Source organism: Colius striatus, chromosome 23 (assembly GCF_028858725.1).
Source record: "Colius striatus isolate bColStr4 chromosome 23, bColStr4.1.hap1, whole genome shotgun sequence".
In the NCBI taxonomy this organism is placed as follows: domain Eukaryota; kingdom Metazoa; phylum Chordata; class Aves; order Coliiformes; family Coliidae; genus Colius; species Colius striatus.
Window position 1 is genome coordinate 6,873,796 of NC_084781.1, and position 19,464 is coordinate 6,893,259.

At 56.3% G+C, this 19,464-nt stretch overlaps 1 protein-coding gene across 2 annotated transcripts in view; it reads left to right on the top strand.

Moving 5' to 3' along the window:
• ZBTB16 (zinc finger and BTB domain containing 16) overlaps nt 1–18,185 on the top strand; it is a 57,462-nt gene extending 39,277 nt beyond the window's left edge. For both annotated transcript variants that reach the window (XM_062014206.1, XM_062014207.1), the window contains exons 5-7: nt 12,841–13,011; nt 14,903–15,070; nt 15,299–18,185. In XM_062014206.1, coding sequence (XP_061870190.1) covers nt 12,841–13,011; nt 14,903–15,070; nt 15,299–15,528 — 569 coding nt within the window. In that variant the 3' untranslated portion in view covers nt 15,529–18,185. The remainder of the gene's footprint in view (nt 1–12,840; nt 13,012–14,902; nt 15,071–15,298) is intronic.
• Nucleotides 18,186–19,464: the final 1,279 nt, after the last annotated feature.

The window sequence follows — 19,464 nt, forward strand, 5'->3', positions numbered from 1 at the left end:
GAAATGAATCGCTTCCTTTCCTCGCATGACACGCAGAGCACGCTGCCCTGGCACGGGAAGCACCCCTCCCCTGCCATCACTATAATTAACCGCGTTGCCAAATAACGGCATCTCCCAGAACAGGGGCTTTGTGACAGCGTCCCTTCGCCCTTCGTGGCAGGCTGATTGGCAAAAGGCCTTCCCCACCTTCCAGGCAAAAGAAATAGCCCTTTTTCATAGAGAGGCAAGTAGATTCCTTCAAGGATGGTACCAAAAGCTGAGCAGGATTTATCTGGTACAGGCTGACCAAACATACCCATGTTGCTCAAAAGCACAGTGTTTGGGAGAGGATCAGGACCCGTCCACAAATAGTTGCTGCTTGTCCACATGACCTACAGCTGCAGAGTTTTCCTGCAGTGAGTGGCTGAAATGAGGGGTTCTCGAGGTTTCTTTGCAGCTTATGAGGCTGTTTCTCAGGTGAGTAGTCAGAGTCCAGAAGCCCTTTTGCCTCACTTAAGGTTGTTTTTTTCCCCTATTGCTCCTCCAAGTGACAGTGCAAAATGCTCCCCATTGTTCACACCTCATTGCTCCTGGAGCCAACCTGTTGTACCTGTGCTGTGTCAAACGCTGCCCATCCCTTCCAGCAGAAAACCCACACCCCACTTTGAGCCAAGGCAAGAAATCATAGCAATGAAGGGGAAAGTAGTTTGTGGTTGTAAGCACAGAACTGGCCGTGCAATGTGCCCGGCCCCATCAGCTTGGGACCGAGGTGCCCTCTCTGGGTGTTTACTGCCCTTGGCCCCCGTCCCGCAGCAATAGCAAAAGCAACAACTGCTTTGGCTCATCCATCCAGCAGCAGAAGCTTGGTGTCATGCCGGGGGGGGAAGGAGGAGCTTGGAAAATTCCTTATCCTCCTCCTAAAACCTGGAGGAAAGATGGAAGTGCCTTGAGAAGGCAGCCCGAGCAGCCCCCAGCAAGCGCTGGGGATGCTCACACGGCTGGTGTTCGTGCTCGCCGGCGGCTTTTATAAATATCAGAGGTGACTCGTCTCGAGTTGCCTCCCGTGTGCCAAGGCAATTAACGCGCGGGAGCGTGTGTGCGCCGGGGCGGCCAGTGTCAGCCAGCGCGCCAGCGCCGGTTTAATCCTGACCCAGTTCCACGTGGGCATGCTCCACGCCTAATATCGAGCGTGTTTTCTTCGGCATGTAGTTGGCTCTTTGATTTGTGGGGTTGACGTGCCCCCGGCCACGCTGCGGGGGATGCGCGGGGCCCGGCGTCCTGCCCGGCGATGCCGGCACTGCGGCATGAGGAGCACGGCAGGATTAATGCAACCAATGTGTAACTGAAAATCAAAAAGCTATAAATCAACACCCCCTCCCCCCGCTATTTTTTCTCCTGTTTTTTTTTCCTAGGATGTTGGTAGCGTTTTGATTTAATAGTTGGCCAAACACAAGGGTCTATTTTATTCAGAGTTTACAGGCCTCAGGGCTGTTATTCCTCCAAATTTAATAGCATTGAAATTGCAGGGTTGGCGATAATTTGCCTATCACTTTCTGCTCTCCCATTGATGTTTATTGTCAGCGGGATGGAATCTCAATCCGATTCACTTAGATAACATGTCTGTTAAACATTTAGATAATTGTGCCATCATTAACTTGTCACATTATTTTAGAGATTCGAAACAGTCGTGCGGCATAAGCCGAGGTACAAAGGGAGGCAAATCCGGCGTGTGAGAGCAGGAACCCGGGTGAGGAGGCGGCGGGATGGCCTCGTGTCACTCGGTGCCTGCTCGGGATGTGCAGCTTCTCCCCGTCTTGTCAGGGCTTTAACCAGGGTTTCCCAAAGAGAACCCCAAAATCCTGCTGCCGTTCTGAATGTGCTCTGGGGTGCACAGGGAATGGTTAGAAACCTTTGCAGACGTGTTTCTGTGCAGAAGAGTATCCCAGCAGCTCTGTCACCAGCTTGGGTGTGCATTGGGGAGGCAGAGAGGAGGGTGCAGCACTGGACCCACAGCATCTCCGGGCTTGGCAAATTTACATCCAGTCTGATTAATTATGTATTCATCTCATCTCCTTTCTTTGGCTTTCCTTTCTCTGCCTCAAAATGGTACCTGCCTGAGAAGCTCCAGCGATGCTATAGGTGCATGTTGTGCTATTTTTTGCTGCGTTGGAAAGGGTTTTTGAGCAAGTGGAAGGTAACGCACGACTCTGGTGATGCGAGCCGTAAATTACGTGGAAACATGGATTCTGTTTGCCTTGTGCTCAGCGTGGTGCCGCGAGTCATGGCTGTGCCGGCTCTCCGCTGGGACGCTCTGACGACGACGGCCAGGGGTGGTTGCAGCGGTGGCACTTGCCGACCCACGACCTCCCACTCCATCAGTGGGCCGGTTGTGTTCAGGAGATGCGATGTGTGGCTTGTGTCGCTGCATCTTCTCCTACGGCTCGATCGGAGCAGTGCCCAGGTGTGAGCAGCCGGGTGCTTCCTCACCAAAACCACCCCGATGTCTTCCTGGGCTGCCTGTGACTTTCTATTACCGCTTCACAGGACTCCTGAGAGTCTTCAGAGAGCAGCTCGATGAGGCTTCTGGGGGAAATAGTGCCGGATAGCATTTTTCTCCATAGCTAGAGATAATGTGCTGTAGTATTAAGTACGCTTAGAGGTAATTATCCCTCCTGCGCTCGCTTCGGTTCCACGGTCCCGGCTGGGGGAGGGAGCGTGGGCGACGCCGTACACCGGTGCCCAGACAATGCCTTGCAGATTGGATGCGAGTGTGGATTTTGGGTGCTCAGGTATAGAAACACTGCCTGAGCCCCCGTGCGCTCCTCCAGCTTCCCTTGGAGGCTCACTGCAGACCCATGGATGGCGTCTGTGGCAGCAGCACCTCGTTGGCACCGTCCTGGCTGGGCTGTGCCGTGGGCCCCGGCCTCTGCGGGGTCTCAGGGCTGCGTGTCCTGGGGGGGTGCGGCACAGAGCCCCTTTGTCTGACAGTAATGTCCTGTGACAGCGCCTGAAATCCGAGTGCCGGCGTGCATTCCTGACACCGGGAATCTCCCTGCCTCCCAAACCCGACGCTGCTTTTACACCTCTGCAGCCAACGGCAGCAAAAAGTGCCCGTGCCTGGAGACAGGCGAGGTTGGGAAGAGCTGTGAGGTCGGGCTTTGCACGAGCAGCCGGATTTGTCGAGACCGTGCCAGGCCATGGAGCCATGGCAGACCCTCACCTCTGCGGCCGAAACCAGCAGCCAGGGCCCAGCCTTTCATTTTCCTGCGCAAATACTATTTAAAGCGCGATGAGAAAAGCCCTCTCACTAAGCTACGGAGAAATCTTTCTTGTCCTTTAATTCTAGATGAAGGGGATTAGTGTGAACATATTTAACCTCTGACCCGTGGACAAAAGCATTATCAAATTTAGTTGCCAAGTGGCTCCCCATTTAACCAAACCAGGGCAGTATCTCAGCAATTTTTTCCCCCCCTCTTTCCTCCCTTGAAAGCTTTAACATCCATTGTTGCCCCGGGAGCACGGGGGCACTTGGCAAGCCCTCCTCTGCTCAGTGTCGAGATGCTTGCCAGAACCCCCGTAAGGGAAACCAGCGTGGCACAGTCGCTGCCAGAACTCGTGAAAGCTTCGAAAAGCGAGCAAACCCCTCCAAGAAAAGCCAAGTTTTCTGCAGATGGGGCTGGTTCCAACCCGGTTTCTGCCCGCCTGCCTTGGCACCAGCCACGTGCCATGGCTCCGGAGCACAAAGAGGCTCCTCGTTTTGCAGCAGAGGTGGAAAGGAAACACACTGCTGGCCATCAGGCCGTTGGGCAAGCTCAGGGATGCTCGGCGTGGCCGTGCCGAGGCTTTATAAAATAGGGATGAGGCACGGGCGAGGAGGCGGCCAGGGTCTCCTGGTCCGGCAGAGGAATGCCGAGAGGGGCCTCCCGTCAGGAGCCGGTGTCCGTTTACAGTGCATCTCTCATAAACCCGGCGGCGGGGGCGAGGGCAGGGGGACCAGCCCTCCTGGTATGTGATTGATTATCTGGTATTTATGCCATTGAGGACTTTTCAGCGGCTCGGGGTCAGGGGGTCATCTCATGTGTCTTGCTGCAAATCCGCTTCCTTTTGTACAGTGCGGGCTGGGTGAGCAGACACACAAAAACAGCTTTTTCTTTTCCTTGGGAAAAAGGGGAGGGGGGCGGGCTGGTGTCAATGAATTTTTTTTTTCAGCCTTTCCTGAATAGTGTCCTTTTTAATTCCAAAGAACTTTTAATTAAAAGTAGCAGGAAAGTTCATCTCGACAAGGTTTAACTTACCTTAGCAGTTACTTTTGTCCCCCGGGATTCACGTCTCCCCCGGCTTTGCAAAAAGAGACCCACGAGAAACGGGGGAGAGGCTGCTCTCGGCACCGTTCCGCTTCTCCCCTCCTTTACTGAGAGGATCTTTTCATCTTCTATGGGTTTTTTTTAACGATGGGGGTGCAGGAATAATAAGTGGACGCTGTGCTTCCCGGCTTTGTGCCTCGCAGCAGCTCCACTGGCCGTGCTCTGCTGGGGTGGCTGCCCACGCCACCAAAAGGCATCCCCGTGATGCCGGGCTGGTACCACCACAACCGAGAGAGATCCATGAGTGGCACAGCTTAGCACTGCTCTGTGCCAGGAGGGACTGTGGTGATGATGGTGTTGGTGAAGATGATGGTAGTGATGATGATAGTCTCCCACGGGGTGGGACACTGCAGCGTGCGCAGGGATGCTGTGGAGGGCAGGATGTAATGCTGCTGGCCAGGGACATTGCTGTCCCCTAAAACCTTTGTGGCAGGGAAAAGCATTCACTCACAGTGATGCAGTGGTCAGAAAACACTCATGGGAAACAGTGCTTGGCTGAAAAGAGAGATGATGGTGGCTCTCAGTTGAATAGAAATGCTGGTGAGGGCTCTGTCTCCTTGCTCAGGCTCATTGATGAGTGGTAGAACAGTTTCTAACACGTTAACCATCACCAGGATAGTAACAGGGGGAAATGTCAGGTTGTTGTCAGAAAGTCGTGTTATTTTTTCAGCTGGTTTCTCTCCAAATCTTGATGGGGAAGAGGAAATGTGGGAAGCCATCGTGGTGACGATGAGTAAAGGAGTAGCTGGCAGCTTCCCTTCTGATGCAGAAATGCCACCACAATTGGCCTTCAATTACCTGGGGGAAGCTCTCGTCCTGGGGAAGGGCAGGGATGGATCTGCATCTGCAGGGTGCAGAGCGCTGGGGCTGCCTGAAGGAAAGCAGGCCCCAAGGGGAGGTGCTGTGCAAAAGTACCCAGATGCCAATGGATTCATGCGTTTTGGTCAAGGGATGTTTATTTTGCCAGGAAAGGGTGCAGCTTTTCCATCAGCGCCTTTAGGGGCAGAAGGAGCAGCGCCATGGTTTTGGCCAGGGCTGATGGGGAGTGAGGGAGTTCAGATGCACGAGGCATGTCCATTCACACTCAGCTCAGCAGCGTTGGCATCCCTGAGCATCAGTCGTCCCCACCTGCCAGTGCACCAGTGCAGTGCCTGCCTCCGGGCCATGCTGCAGAGGGAAACTGTATCCTCCTGCTCCTGCCTACTTTTCCCTTCTCACAAGAAGCTTCCTCTGTATCCAGGCTTGCTGTTCTTCACGCCTGTGAATTCCCACATCTGACTCTTTTGGGGATGTGAGCCAAGAGCCGTTTGCAGCATCCACCCCTCTGCCCACCGTGCAGGGAGGCCCTTTGTGACAGCTCCATCTCCCGCCAGCTTTGTTTGGCAGCAGCAGGATGTGATTGCTGCTGTCCTGCACCCTCTCAGCTCAGCTCCCCAGAGCAGGTTATCGTGTTCCTGGGATTGCTCACCGTGACTCTGAGCTCATGGGTACCCAAATGCCTAACTGTGCTGGGAAGGGAAGGTTCTCCCCCTGGCACGTGCTACTTTTTGGCCATCTGAACATCTTTAGTATATATTGATCTACTTTGATACAGTACAATGCGAAGGTTTTGGGTACTACACCTTTTGCAAGGATGGCATGCCTCCAGCTTTGGCCAGAAGGCTTTAGGGTTTGTAAATGTCATCCAACAGCCATTTGACCTAAAAGAAAAGAAGTGAGGCTCAAAAGTGCAGCTCATGTTAGGTGCAAAGCCTCCACAGCACCTTGCCAGGCTCAGGAGGTGTTGGGAGCTCAGGAAGCTCTCACCTCCCCAAGCCAAGGGGTGGAAATGCAGTAAAACAGGATTGGCCCTGAAAAGGGTGAATGGATTTTCATTTCCAAAAGCGGGGTTTGCACAAAGTGCAGCCTCTTCAGGGGGGAGAACCCGCTGGTGCTCTGTCAATGCAGGTGGGGTGATGCTGAGCCTGGCCCTTCCCTCCAGAGCCTGGGACTGTGTTGGGGAGGGCAGGATGTGGCTGGATGCTGCAGCAGCCGGAGGGAGGATGAGGCTGTTGCGCACCGCTGGGGAGAAGGGCTCAGGCAGGAGCTGCTCGGAGGGCTGTTTGTCCCCTGGACCGATGCTGTTCTTGGGGAGCATCGCTGAGCATCCCGGGCTGGAGCGGGGGGGGGGGGGCCGTGCCGTCCCGCGTGCGCCCGCGGCTGCCTGGCAGCGCTTCGCCCAGCGCCGGTCCAGCTGCCGCCGTGATTGACGCAAAGCCAGTCTATAAATAAAGTCTTTCTCTTCTCTCATAAAGACTTTGCGGTTTAGTTTGCTTTCAAGGTCAAGATCAGACCTTTCTAAATAAACACATATCAAAGGATCATTAGCGGAGCAGCACTGTTAAATTGAGATATTAACTTCTGTCAGCCGCGCGGTTCCTTTTTGTTCCGTAACTCGCGACTGCGGCGGGTTTTTATTATTTTGGCCCTAGGCGGTAGCATCTGGCTTCTGTAGAGACTGTAAAAATTAAAAAGCAACACAAATCATTGCGAGAGAAAAAGCAGTAAATCCAATGATAAGAATTTAAAATTAAAATGTTTCGGCGCTTTTATATTCCGCGGAACATGAAACGAGCGAGTTGTGTGTGTGCCTGTTGCCTTAAAGCTGCTGCTGCTAATAGTCGCTGGGCTCCTTCCCTCTCCCTCGTAATCACTCTCCCCTGAGCAATGGCAGAGAAGCGCGATGAAGGAAGGTGATGATGATGATGGAGAGACAAGGCGGCAGGAAAAAGGGGGGGCAAGGTGCCACGATGAGACTGTGAGGAGCCAAGGGCTCCCCCCGAAAGGGAGGCGAGAAGGGGATGCTCTTGTTCCGCTGCACTCAAAGGGAGACGGAGAGGTCGAGTGGGGAGGGTGTGACTAATGCGCCGGCTCGCTGGGATGCGGGACTGCATTGTCCCCCAGGTCCAGATGGCCCCCGGAATAAATCACCCCCGGCGGGTGCGAGCTGCCCGTTCCAGAGCCACGGGCTGGGTTGCTCCCCTCTCCTTTGGGCTGCTGCACATCCTCTGTGTGCACCCCCATGGGGAGAGCAGGGCTGCAGGCAGGCGGGAAGCGACCCTGGACATAAGTGCAGGGTCAGAGAATGAAGCATTTACGTTTGGGAGAGAGAGGTTCTTGAGGAGCTTGCAAGGTCAACACTGTGCATCTGCTCTGAATCACTTGAGTTTTTCTAGATGTTGCCGAAACGGAGAGTGGGTGCCGAGGCGGCGGGCAGTGCCAGGGAGCGGGCATGTCCTCATGCCCCAGCCTCCTGTTGCAGCTGGGGTGGCCGCATCCAACCACCCCCAGAGGAAAAAATCAGCAACACAAGAGCTGCTTCTTAAGAATTAATTTCCCGTAGTCAGTTAAAGTTGGGAAGAAAGCTGCGCTATCTCTGAGTAAATAATAATAATCAAACAAATGCCCCCTTGGGAGAAGTTCCCTTCCATAAAGATGTTAATTAGCGTGGAAGCCGAGCCGTGGAGTCCGGAGGCAGCTTTTGAAACGGGGCTGATTTGGTGACTCTGGCGCAAAACACACACGTCTGGTGTGTTTGTCATCTGAGGTGGGGGTTTTTCCCCCTCCCTCTCTACTTAACCATGAAGATTATAGAGGCCGCTGGGCTCCCTGAACAGTACGTTGGCTGTGGTGCCGCACGGAAGCAGCCGAGGAGTCATGCAGGACTGGCTTTGCCATCCTGGCCTGACTCCCTGAACACGTCCTGCATGCACATGTGCAGGCCCCCTGTATCCTGACAGCAGCGTTCAGGGAAGGGCTCCACTGCACCGCAGGTTTCCCTCGGTGCTGCCACTTTCGGGTTTGTAATAAGCCTGAAAGCAGACCCTGAAACGGGGTCAATCTCTTTGCCTCGAGCAGTGCTGCAAAACACAGCCTCCGTGCTGGTGTCACCGGGCGGCATCCACAGCACCGTGTCAGTGCCCACTGCTTCTGCCTCTCCTCCATCTCCCAGGTGGGGGCTGGTAAGGAGTCCTTGACACACCGACAAATGAAACACCCCTGAAGTCTCATCTCAGGGGAGCGAGCAGCCCTTGGGGTCCTGCTTTGTGCGGCCAGAGTGTTTTGGAGCTGTTCACCTCGGTGCCAAGGCAGCAGCGGTTTTGGTGCACCTCTCCGGCACACGCATCGCGTAAGAGGTTAGGGAGATGGAAGGGGGAGTGAGCCTGGACAAAGACCCCAGATTTGCAGGGCATGAGTCGAGGGTCTGCGGGGTTTGTGGTGGGTGCGCGAGGCAGCGACAGGCTCCGTCGGCAGCGTCCTTTGGTGCGTGCGCCCTCGTGCTGCCGTGACGCCGGAGCCTTCCCGGCGTGCCCCTCTGCAGCCTTTCAGTAAGCGGTTCCAGCGCTATCGATTATCGCTGCCTCCTTTTTGAGTCCTGTAATGCAGCTCTGAAGAGAGACAGGGAAGATGGCAGCGTTCAGGGGAGGATTCGGGGAGGGGCAGTTTGGTGTGTGCATCCCGTCGCTGGCGCCGCGTGCCTGGGGACCGCTGGGGCCATGCTGCCGCAGCTGGGGCTCGGTAGAGGATGCGTAGGTGGCATCGTTCCCCTCCAGTCCCTGCTCTGCTGTTGCCGGAGCATCCCCTGCTCTCCCTACACCCATTCACACCAGGCTGCACGGTGCTGCTGGGGGGCTGGCGGGAGCGCGCACACGTGCGGACACACGCACAAGGAGGGAGGGGGGCAAAACTTGAAGTCAAATGTCTGAAAGTCAGATCCCTTTTTAGTATGAATTTGCTGTATCTCATTCTGAGCACTAATTCCAATTTAATTGCAAGTGGCCTGAAGCCTCTTCAATAGGAGTAACAAATGGTTTGATTTTGTAAACTTCATCAGACTGCATTTTAAATGCGACACACTAGCCCGGCTCGAATGCCAATGAAGCACTGAAGTAGCTCTCTGTTTACTAATTATCCGTTTTTACTTCAAGCCACGCTGGCTGGCTTGTCTGATTAAATCGGATTTGTGGGATAGAGAACAGCTAGCAGAGTTTTCTCTATAGTAAACGAGATTGAAACTATGGGCCGCCTGGCTGCACACTGTAAATTATATTTCCTTTTAAAGGGGACGTGTTGCCTTTCTCCCGCCGGCACACCTCCCGCATCCTAAACCTCACCGCAGCCCGCCCGGCCCTTTCCCGGCACCGCGCTGGCTCTGTTCCTGTTGCCCCTCCCGCCACGGCAACGGGCAGGACTCGGCGCCGCGCTCAGCGCCGTGGTGCCTGCAGCATCCCTTGCCGTGGCGTTGGATGGGGGCAGAAGAGCCCTTGGCCGTCAGACATTGCATCTCGCCCGCCACTGCGTCCATGGTGATGGTGCTTACTGGGGATCGAGCCGCCAGAGCACCGGGGTGTGTATCTCCTGGCTCGTGACTGCGGGGTTTTTCCTCCCTCCCCTGAAACACCATTTTTCAGAGCACTGGCTATTGCAAACCACCGTGGCAGACGTGGCCGGCGCACTTGCCCAAACAGCATCCGGGAGCCAACCTGCTCCTGCCTCCAGTCCTCCTGACAGCCGCCCCATTAATGCTCCATGGCTGGCAGCACCCGGTGCCAGGCCCGGCACAGACACACGAGGCCAGGGAGAGATGGGAGAAGGCGGCTGCATAACGGGGGCTCCCCTCCAGCCTCCCCGGTTGCTAAGACTTACAATTCCTCGAGCTTGACCTCTGCTGCCCCCTCCCCCAGTATCCATCTTTGTGCAGGGGGGCTTTTTATATTTTAATTTGCCTTTGAACGTCCTGCGAAATTACCGGCGTGTTTGGGGCCATTGTGTGGGTACAGTAGAGGGAAGGGCCAGCGGCGCCCGCCGAGAGCCGCCGCGTTTCCCGGGGAATGAATTGCTCGCCCGCCTTCGCCCCTTTTAATTGTTGACAGTAAAAAGCATTTAAACGCCGCTTAATTTGTAATCATCTTCCTGCAAAAAAAAGGGGAGAAACCATTAAAACGTCAGGGGAATGAATAAATCCGTCTCTCGCTGGTTTGGGGCGGCGGTGTTTCTTTATCGGGGGTGATTTTTCTTCGGATGGCTGAGGGCTGGCTCAGGGCCGCTGTAGCTGGGAGCCTGGGGATGCGCCTGGCATGGGAGCAGAGGGATGGGATGCGCTCCGGCCAGCGCACCCAGGCCCTGTGTCACCCGATGCGGCTCTCTGTGCGGCACGGTTGGTGCTGGCAATGCCCAGCCGCAGCACGGGCAGCAACCTTTCTGCGCATCCTCTCAGGAGCTTTTCCTGTCGCCGATCCTCTCTCCAAAGGTGGGACGTTGCTGCATGTGCAGCTTAAACACGCACACACAAAATAGGGCTTCATGGAATGCCTGCAGCGGGATGGTGCCCAGTAGAGCTCCTGCTTGGAGCCATTGGCGAGCCATATTGGTGGAGTCATGGGGCTTGGCCACCGTGCTCTGCAACCCACGGCTGGGCACTGGGATGGATGCGGGGCTGCCTCCTGCATGCTCCTCCGTTCTGGGCTGCTGTCAGGGATGGGATGCGGAGCCGCCGTGCTGGGCCGGTGTCAGGGATGAGATGTGGGACCGTTGTGCTGGGCCAGCATCAGCAATCACATCCTGTGGATGCACAGTGCTCTGAGGGCTGTGCCCAAACTCAGCCGCCACCCTGTTTGGAGTGTTTCTTTACCTGTGCCTTACCTGAAACAGCCACATGTTTAAATTTGCTGTGTGTGGGGCTTGGCCAGCAGCACCCCATGGGGATGCTGGCCTGCAGGGGCCCAGCCCCGTGTCTGCGGGGCTGGCTGGTGCATGCACGAGGCCGCTCGTCCCCATCGCCGCAGCCAACGGAGCCGGCACGGTCCTCTTTTTTTCACTTTTTCAAGCGGGGGCCAATTAGTTTCACAAATGAGGGCCCTACGGTGCCAGGGAGGATTTGTTACGGCCCCGCGCGCCGGCCCGGCGGCATTGTCCTGCCCTCCGCCCCCACGGGAGCCCATTGTCCCCAGCCCCAGCGGGGGCTGCTGGCGGCAGATTTATCGGGGCCGGCGTCCCGCCGGCCGGGGCCTCCGCTCCGCAGCTGGCCGCGGCGCTAGGGGCTCAGCCCTGGGGACCTTTGACCCGTCCTGCTGTCACCGCCGGGGCCGCCGAGGGCCGCGGGGCCACATACCTCTCGGGATTTGCTTCGCACAGCCTGTTTGCGGCTGCCTGCCTTTTTTTATTATTTCATTTTTTTTTGTCTCGGGAGCGTTTTGTCCGCAGCTGCGTGGGGGGTGCGGAGCCCGCGCCCCCCAGGATAAATCCTTGCAGAGGGAGAAAGGCGACTCCTGCGCGGGGCCGCCTCTCGGGCTGCTTTTATTCCCGTTTCACTGGGAGGGGGGGAGGGAGGGGTTGGCAGATTTCAGAGCGTTTCTGGGCAGCTCACAGCGTGCCTCGCCGAGGCTGGGACTGAGCATCCCTCCAGGGTGGGAGACGCCCCCCGCTGGGATGCTCTGTGGGATGCCCATCACCCAACTGGTCCTTGGGGTGGAGGTGTGGGACTGGCTGGGAGGACTCTGCCTTAGCTTGGCGCTGCCTGGGTGCCAGGCAGGATCACACCACCACGCTGGGCTCTTCTCTGGCAACTGTGCCTCACTGCCAAGTTCCCCCCCTGCCTCCCCAGGGCTGGTTTTGGCAGCAGGGCGAGCAGCCCCCCAGCCCTGCTGCTGCAGAAGGCAGCGCAGACCCGTCGGTTACCACGAATGTCTTGCTGCTGCTAATGAATTGCTAATACAATTTTCTAGATAATTTTATTTCCATAGTCCTCACATTTTAATGTCTCCAAAAAGCCAGCACTTATTTGCTTAATCTCCCCGCCTAATACAATTTGCACTGACTCATAGGGTCTGAACAATCAGCTATGCATAAACGAAAACAAATTGTTTAATAACAGGGAGGTCTGATATTTTTATTGACGGTGCACAAGTAGCTGGGGTTGGGGGCTTTTCCTGCTTCTGCTGTTGTGTTGCTGCAGACAGTTTTAGGCCTGTGTTTTGTAAGAAGGAGCTTGCATTAGGGCTCAGGATCACATGTGGCATGAGGGTGGGTGTGTTGTCCTCTTGCATCTCAGGTCCCCAGGTTGGCTTTTAGGGATGTTTCATGGAGTCCCTTTTCCCCTGGGCATTACCAAGTCTGAGCTCAGCAACTCTCACAGGTGCTGGGGATGTGGTAATGGCCTAACAGCTGCCTCGTGTTTGGGTATCCCTGGGCATCATGGGGCTTCCAGCTGCCTCTGATGAAATAAAAGGCCCTCACCTTCCTCCAGCATTCCCCCTGCGGGGCTAGCAGTGGAAGGGTCAGAGTGGCCACAGTCCCTCTACCAGGACTCCCACAGGTCTCGAGGTGCTTGGGCTACTGAACATCCCCATCGCTGCAGGAGCACCAGTTTGGCAGCGGGGACCCCTCCAAGTGCTTGGGGGTGGGATGGCGGTATGGGGTGGTGTGTGGTCCCTGAGTGACCTGTCTCCCTCTCCCACAGGTACAGACATGGCTGTGTTCTGCCTGCTGTGCGGGAAGCGGTTCCAGACGCAGAGCGCGCTGCAGCAGCACATGGAGGTGCACGCCGGGGTACGCAGCTACATCTGCAGCGAGTGCAACCGCACCTTCCCCAGCCACACTGCGCTCAAGAGGCACCTCCGCTCCCACACAGGTAGAGGGAAAGGCAGGGAAGGTGGTGTTGAGGCTGTTGGGATTCAAAGAAAATAAGATGAAGGGGAAAGAAGAAACAAAAGCCACGTGTAATGAGTTGATCCGGTACGAGCTGACACGTGACCCTCTTAGGGGACGTGCGATCGCAGCCACTCCCTCACCGTACAGGCGGTGGATGCACATGATCAGCCGGTGCTCGGCCCTAATGGGATTAGGGTGACCTGCACTACGTGTAGCGGGTGCCGCACCAGCACGGCCCACGGCACGAGGCTCAGCTCCAGCACAGCCAGGCTTTGGCCGCCTTACACTGTGTCCTCAGAGCGCCCGTGCCGTGTCCTCAGCTCCTCCGCCGGCATCCCCGGCAGGACCAGGAGGTGGCAGGGGGGAGGTCCCAGCCCTCACAGCTCTTTGCAGCTGCCCGTGTGAAGTGTTCCTCGCCCATCCATTGCTAGCAGGAGCAGAGGCTCGTGTGCCCTCCTCGGCTGCACATTCATTGTTGACAGGGTGGAAAAAGCGTGCTGAGGTGGGATACCCCTTCTCCTTTCTCCTGCACACAGCCCTCAAAGGGGACATGGAGACAGCACCCCATGGGGGTCGCTCCATCTGCAGCCACCAGACCCACACGTGTGCCTGAGCTCAGGTCCCGACGTGGGGAGCGGGAACCACGCGCTGATGATAAGCACGTTAATGCCGAGCGCTGGAGCTATTTATAGCCAGTAATCCGGTGACCTGGGCTGCGGGTCAGGCCGTGCGTGTCCCACCCCAGCCTCTGCTGCTTTAGCAGCTCCTGCCTGTGAAAAAACATCAGTGCTGTAGGGGGAGTTGGATGGTGCTGCGTGGTTTCATCCTGCGCAGATGCAGGATGCTTGCCCTTGTCCCAGGACCGTAGCTCTCCAGGGGTCCCGGCTCCCATTTACACAGCTTCTCTTTAAAACATAAGCACAGGGAAATGCTGTCCGCCTCTGGCTGCAGAATTGCTGTCTTAGACTGTAGGATGGACAGCCAAGGCGATGTTTTTGAGCTGGGCGTGAGGAGGTGAAAGGCAGCTGCCCACAGGCACTGCCTGCTTCGCCGGTGGAGGGAGGGAGGGTGTCCGAAACGCATCCTGAGCATCCTCTTCCTCCAGCCCCCGGGCAGGGGGCGAGGGGCCGCAGGTCTGGCTGCAGCACACGGGAGAGAGTAAAATATCATTTTAAAGAGGAAGCGAAAGCTCAGGCATGTGAGTATATAACGAGAAGGACAATTTATGCCCAGGCACGAGTGCAGTTTGACACGGGGATAATGAAAAAACGTAGGTCATTGTGGATGACTTAAGCCTTCACAGCTGAAGAAAATGTATGAAATGCGGGGAACATTACACGCTTGGCAGCTCTGCACATCTGCAGCAGGACAAGTGAAATACAGTTGGCCATTCTTTACCATAAACTGTGCTTGTAGGATATGCGGCACAGAGAAATTGTAATTACAGTGACAAGACAAATCAGTGATATTTAAATATTCATGAACAAAGTCTCGGACGATCAATCTATCTTTATTGTCCTTGCCTCCGCGGCTGTAATAAATAAGTAGCTGGAGCCCTCACCTTTCCTTCAAGTCATTCTGCCTTGGGTGCCGAACTGGAGTTCATTTATCAGCCGCCTGGTCTGGAGACACCCCGGCCTGGGTCCATGCTGGCGACGCTGGGTGAGGACCCTGGCAATTGGTGGTGGCACCCTCCCATCTCCTTACCCTGCTGTGGACCTCAGCGTACCCTCAGCGCAGGGGCCAGCGTGCTATGCTGGAGTGGCTGGGACGCTCCATCCCCTGGGATGGCAGCGATGGGGCCAGGGAGCCAGTTGTGGCACGGCACAGTGTGCCACGGTGGCGGTTCTGACACGTACGTGTCCTTGCAGGCGACCACCCCTACGAGTGTGAGTTCTGCGGCAGCTGCTTCCGGGACGAGAGCACGCTGAAGGGCCACAAGCGCATCCACACCGGCGAGAAGCCCTACGAGTGCAACGGCTGCGGCAAGAAGTTCAGTCTCAAGCACCAGCTGGAGACCCACTACCGGGTCCACACAGGTATGTGGTGCACAAGGCGGGGGTCTCTGGTGGGGCCGACGTCAATGTGGAGCAGGGCTGGCAGTGCCGAATCTTCAGCTGCTCCAACACCCAGCCGGTGTGAATAGGTGATCAATAGCCAGATTGGTTTTGCTGTTCATTACTGGATTATTGGCTGCCGCAGCGTCGATGCCAGGCAGTAAGTTACCACTCGCAGGCCCCGCTGATTCCCCCGTCTGTCTCCTGCAGGTGAGAAGCCCTTCGAGTGCAAGCTGTGCCACCAGCGCTCCCGGGACTACTCAGCCATGATCAAACACCTTCGGACCCACAACGGCGCTTCCCCCTACCAGTGCACCATTTGCCTGGAGTACTGCCCCAGCCTCTCTGCCATGCAGAAGCACATGAAGGGCCACAAGCCGGAGGAGATCCCCACCGACTGGCGGATAGAGAAGACGTATCTCTACCTCTGCTACGTCTGAGGGAGGAGGTGCAGGGACGGTGGGGCTGAGCGGCGGAGGACTGGGCAAAAAAAATAACCCCCGAACCCGCAGCGTCCACGGCCTTGTTTCTTTTCGGTTCTCATTCGTTGCTTCTTGCCAGAAGGATCCCATGGCTCGGGGCGGGGGAACACACCGACCCCTTCCCTGGCCTCATCCGCACCCCCTCCCCAGCTACTTGTGCGCCCGCTGCCCTTCACCCTCCCTGCGGGGAGCCTTCGCCTCAGGCAGCCCCCCGGGAAGTTGCTCCCTGGACGGCCCCTCCGTTGCCAGCGACAAGACTGCGTAGGAACGAGGCACGTCCCCAACCGCGTGCGCATGGCCGGTGCTTTGCCAGGGCTCTGATGCCCTGCTGACAGCCTGAGCTCCGTGTGTGAGGCTGGGTCCCTGTTTCGGGAGGGTTCCCACGCTCCCTGCACGCTGCCAAGCGCTTTGGCAAACGCGGCCCTGGAGGGGTCCCAGCTTGAGGAGGGTGTTTGCGGTAGGAAGCTGGGCACAAGCCGGGCTGCCTCACGGTGCTGCCCAGGGCCTGGGCAGGCGCGAGGGGTGTGCAGAGGCTGCCGCTCTCCCCCGACCAAAGACCTCTCTATGCATTTCCCCTCCCTCCCTCATCTCCTCCCCCGAGGAGATGCGGCCTCTTTGGGGGTGCCGGCGCGGGTGGCGCCAGGCCACAGCGTTGAACCAAGGGATCCTCTCTTTCTCTGCTGACGTGGGGAGCGTGGAAGGTGCGGAGTGTGTGTTTTTTGCCCAGCCCTCAGCTGCAGGACCTGCAAGCCAAGGGGTGCCTGGTGCCAGGCGGCTTCGCTCGCCGCTTCTTTCTTTTGGGTTATTTTGGCTTTTCGTTCGGTTTTTCTGAACTTTTCTTTTGGAATATTTTCTGCATTTAGCACATTTTACTTGAAATTACCTCGTTTATTTGTGACCTCATGAGCTTTTATTGATTTGGGGGGGACGGGGGCAGCATGGCCAGGAAGGCGCATGCCGGGCGCTGGCAGTGGAGGTGCGGCGGCAGCCGTGCCGGCCTCCCGTTGTGCATTATCCTTACCAAAACTGGTATTTTTTGCCTGGCCCTGTGGGGCCAGGGGCGTTGGTTCTGAAGCTACCTCTTGTGTTCGTTTTTGTTGTGTTTCTCCCCAGCGGTTGCAGAAGCTCCGCGCTTCCCATCCCACGCCGCGCTCATGGACGCCACTCGGGGTTTTCTTTTCGTCATTTTACTGCGTTCGGGTGGAAAGGGAAGACAAAAAAGGAGTGGAGAGAGATGGAGCAGGGTGCGTGGGTGGGTTTTGAAGGGATGCTGCTGACCTGTCTCGGCTCGAGGTGCCCGTCCCACCTCCCCTGGCGCCGTGCAGGGATGCAGTGTCCTCGCTGGTGCCCCAGTCTCGCGGGACCTTTGCTGCTGGGCACAGGGTGGGCGCCGCTGTTGTACAATCCGGGATGTGACTGTGGAGAACGGCTTGTTTCGTTGTTGTGCCTAAGAGATAAAAAAAAAACAGAAAAAGGAAAAAAAACAAACCCTGTTAAAACTCCCCCAGTTCTTTCAGAAGGAAAGTTGCTGCAATGTGTGGCCGGCAGCACGCTGCGGTGCCCCGGCGCTGCTGCCCGTGAGTGCCACGGTGCCACGTGGCTGAGCTCGTGTGGCTTTTCTTTTTGCTTTAACCTCCTCGCCAGCCCCTTCACCTCCCTCCCTTCTCCCTCCCCCTTAGTGCCGCAGCCTCCCAGCTGCAATGGCGTTGTACTCGGCGTCGGAGCGATGCAGCGGTGCCCCGGGCGCGCGTCCCCCGCCACCCTCCATATATATATATATATATAAGTATATATATGTGTATCATAGCAGTGAGGACCAAGCGCCCCGCAGGGCCCCGCGGCCCCGGGCTCCCTGTCCCATGGCTTGTGTCGGTGTCGTGAGCGCCCGCCTGCCCGTCCCGTTTGCTCTGTGTTGCCGCTCGTGGTTCGGGTCCGTCGCTGTCCTCGTTCCGTCTACCTCAGCACCTCTCTGAGCCCGGGCGCAGAAGGTGCCCAAGTTCCCCCTTTGGTTTTGGTTTTTTTTTTTCTCAGAGTATCTATCAGCTCCTATTTTTTGTACGACTTCCTTCCCCCGCTTCTCCCTTCGCCGTTCGCTCCCTTGCGGTTCTGCTTGCGAGTCCTCTCTGTCCTCTAGCCACAGATGCCGTTAGCTGAAAGTTTCCTGAAAAAATAAAGAGAAAAAAAAAAAGACAAAAAAAAAAGAAGTAATAATGATGATAATAACAAACCCAACCCAGTTGTGGTGTCTCCTAGTTGCAGCTCTCTGCATCTGCCTTCGTCCTGTGTCGACTCAAATGCGTTTCTTTGTAAGACTTCAATGTTTCTGACAGAGGAAAAAGACAAAAAAAAAGACAAAAAAAAAAAAAGAAGGAAGAGTGTACTGCTGCAGGTTTTTTTCTCTCCATGTGTCACTAAGTGAAGTTCGTGCCTTCTATAGCAAAGAGAATATTTTTTACATCCTACTAACAGTAGATTTTTTTGTAGTGAACATTTTTTGTATTTTTATTTATAAGTCTCATAAGGAAAATAGCAATGTTCAGTTGTATACCTTGGATCTGCAGTTAGAGAACAAAGCAAAAACAAACAACCAATAAAGTTAATTCCGTTGTCTCGGCCTGCTGTCTCCTGTTCTGAGCCCCTGCCTGCCGGGAGGAGGAGGAAGGATGCATTGCGCTGGCTTGAGGCGAGCTGCGGGGGTCCCTCGATGGTGAGTTTGGGGGTGCCTGCTCGGCTCCCTGGGGCTGCGGTGGGGTATTCCCATCCCTACACCTCCCCCGAGGGCTGGGGGTCATCTCTGCCGACGTGCCCGTGGTGCCGGGGCGCAGAGGCGCATCCGCGGTGCTGGGGCGCGTGGCTGCCCGTCCCGCAGCACGCTGCCTGCGCCGCCGTCTGCCTGCGCAGCTCACCAGGGAGCTGAGCAAGTTTGCCTCAATGAAAGTGAACTCGTTCATTTAAACCTGACTGCAGAGTAGTCTGGCCCCCTGCTGCGTTAATTATCCTGTAGTTCTCGACTGATTGCTGTACACTAAGCTTAAGCCCTCCTTTATTTATTTACTGACTACATTAACAGCAGCGCCTGCACTCCTTTTGTGCTGCGGCAAACTGAACGGCACAGCCGGGCCGGGAGTATGATGCTGCATCCCCTGGCTGTGCCCGCGCCCACCGGCGCTACCCGACACCCACCGGGGCATGACGGTGCACTGGGACATTTGTTATGGCACCAGGACATTCGGCACAAAGCACAGCATCTGTTTTTTCCAGGGATGCACGGTGAGTGCCAGGCTGCTGCATGTGCTGGCATTGAGGCCACACTTGTCCCATGCCCTGGGGCTTCCTGGAAGGTTTGGGGGGCTACAAGCCCTCCCTGAGGTCTAGGTTGTGGTCTGGCCTCCCGGAGCTGCCCTCAGCACAGGGTTGTCCAAGGAGGGAAGCAGGGGAGAACTTTGGTGGTGGTTCAGGCGAGCAGAGGTGGTCCTGCTGTGAGCGACCCGCAGGGTGCAGCCCTCCGGGAGGAGAGGGGGACGAAGCCCCTCTGCAGTGTTTGGCTGGGTACAAAGGCATTGTTACAATAACAGGGAAATCGTGGTAGGACCAGGCCTTTGTCTGTACGCTCGTGCAGCAGCTGGGAGCGATTATGCTGCAACAATGTTCTGTTCCATCAACATTATGTCCTCATTAAACCTTTATTAGGAGATTAGATTCAGATTTATTGATTTTTTTTCCTATTTTTTTTTAAAGAGGAAAATCCAGGATCCTCTCGGAGAGAAGCCTGGAACTTTTTTCCCCTGCATGCAGCACTTCCCAAAGCAGCGAGAGGGCAAAGGGAGAACCTGGATCTTTCCTTCAGCACAGGCAGCCTCCTCTTCCAGGGGAAAAGGACCACGCGAGGGGGGT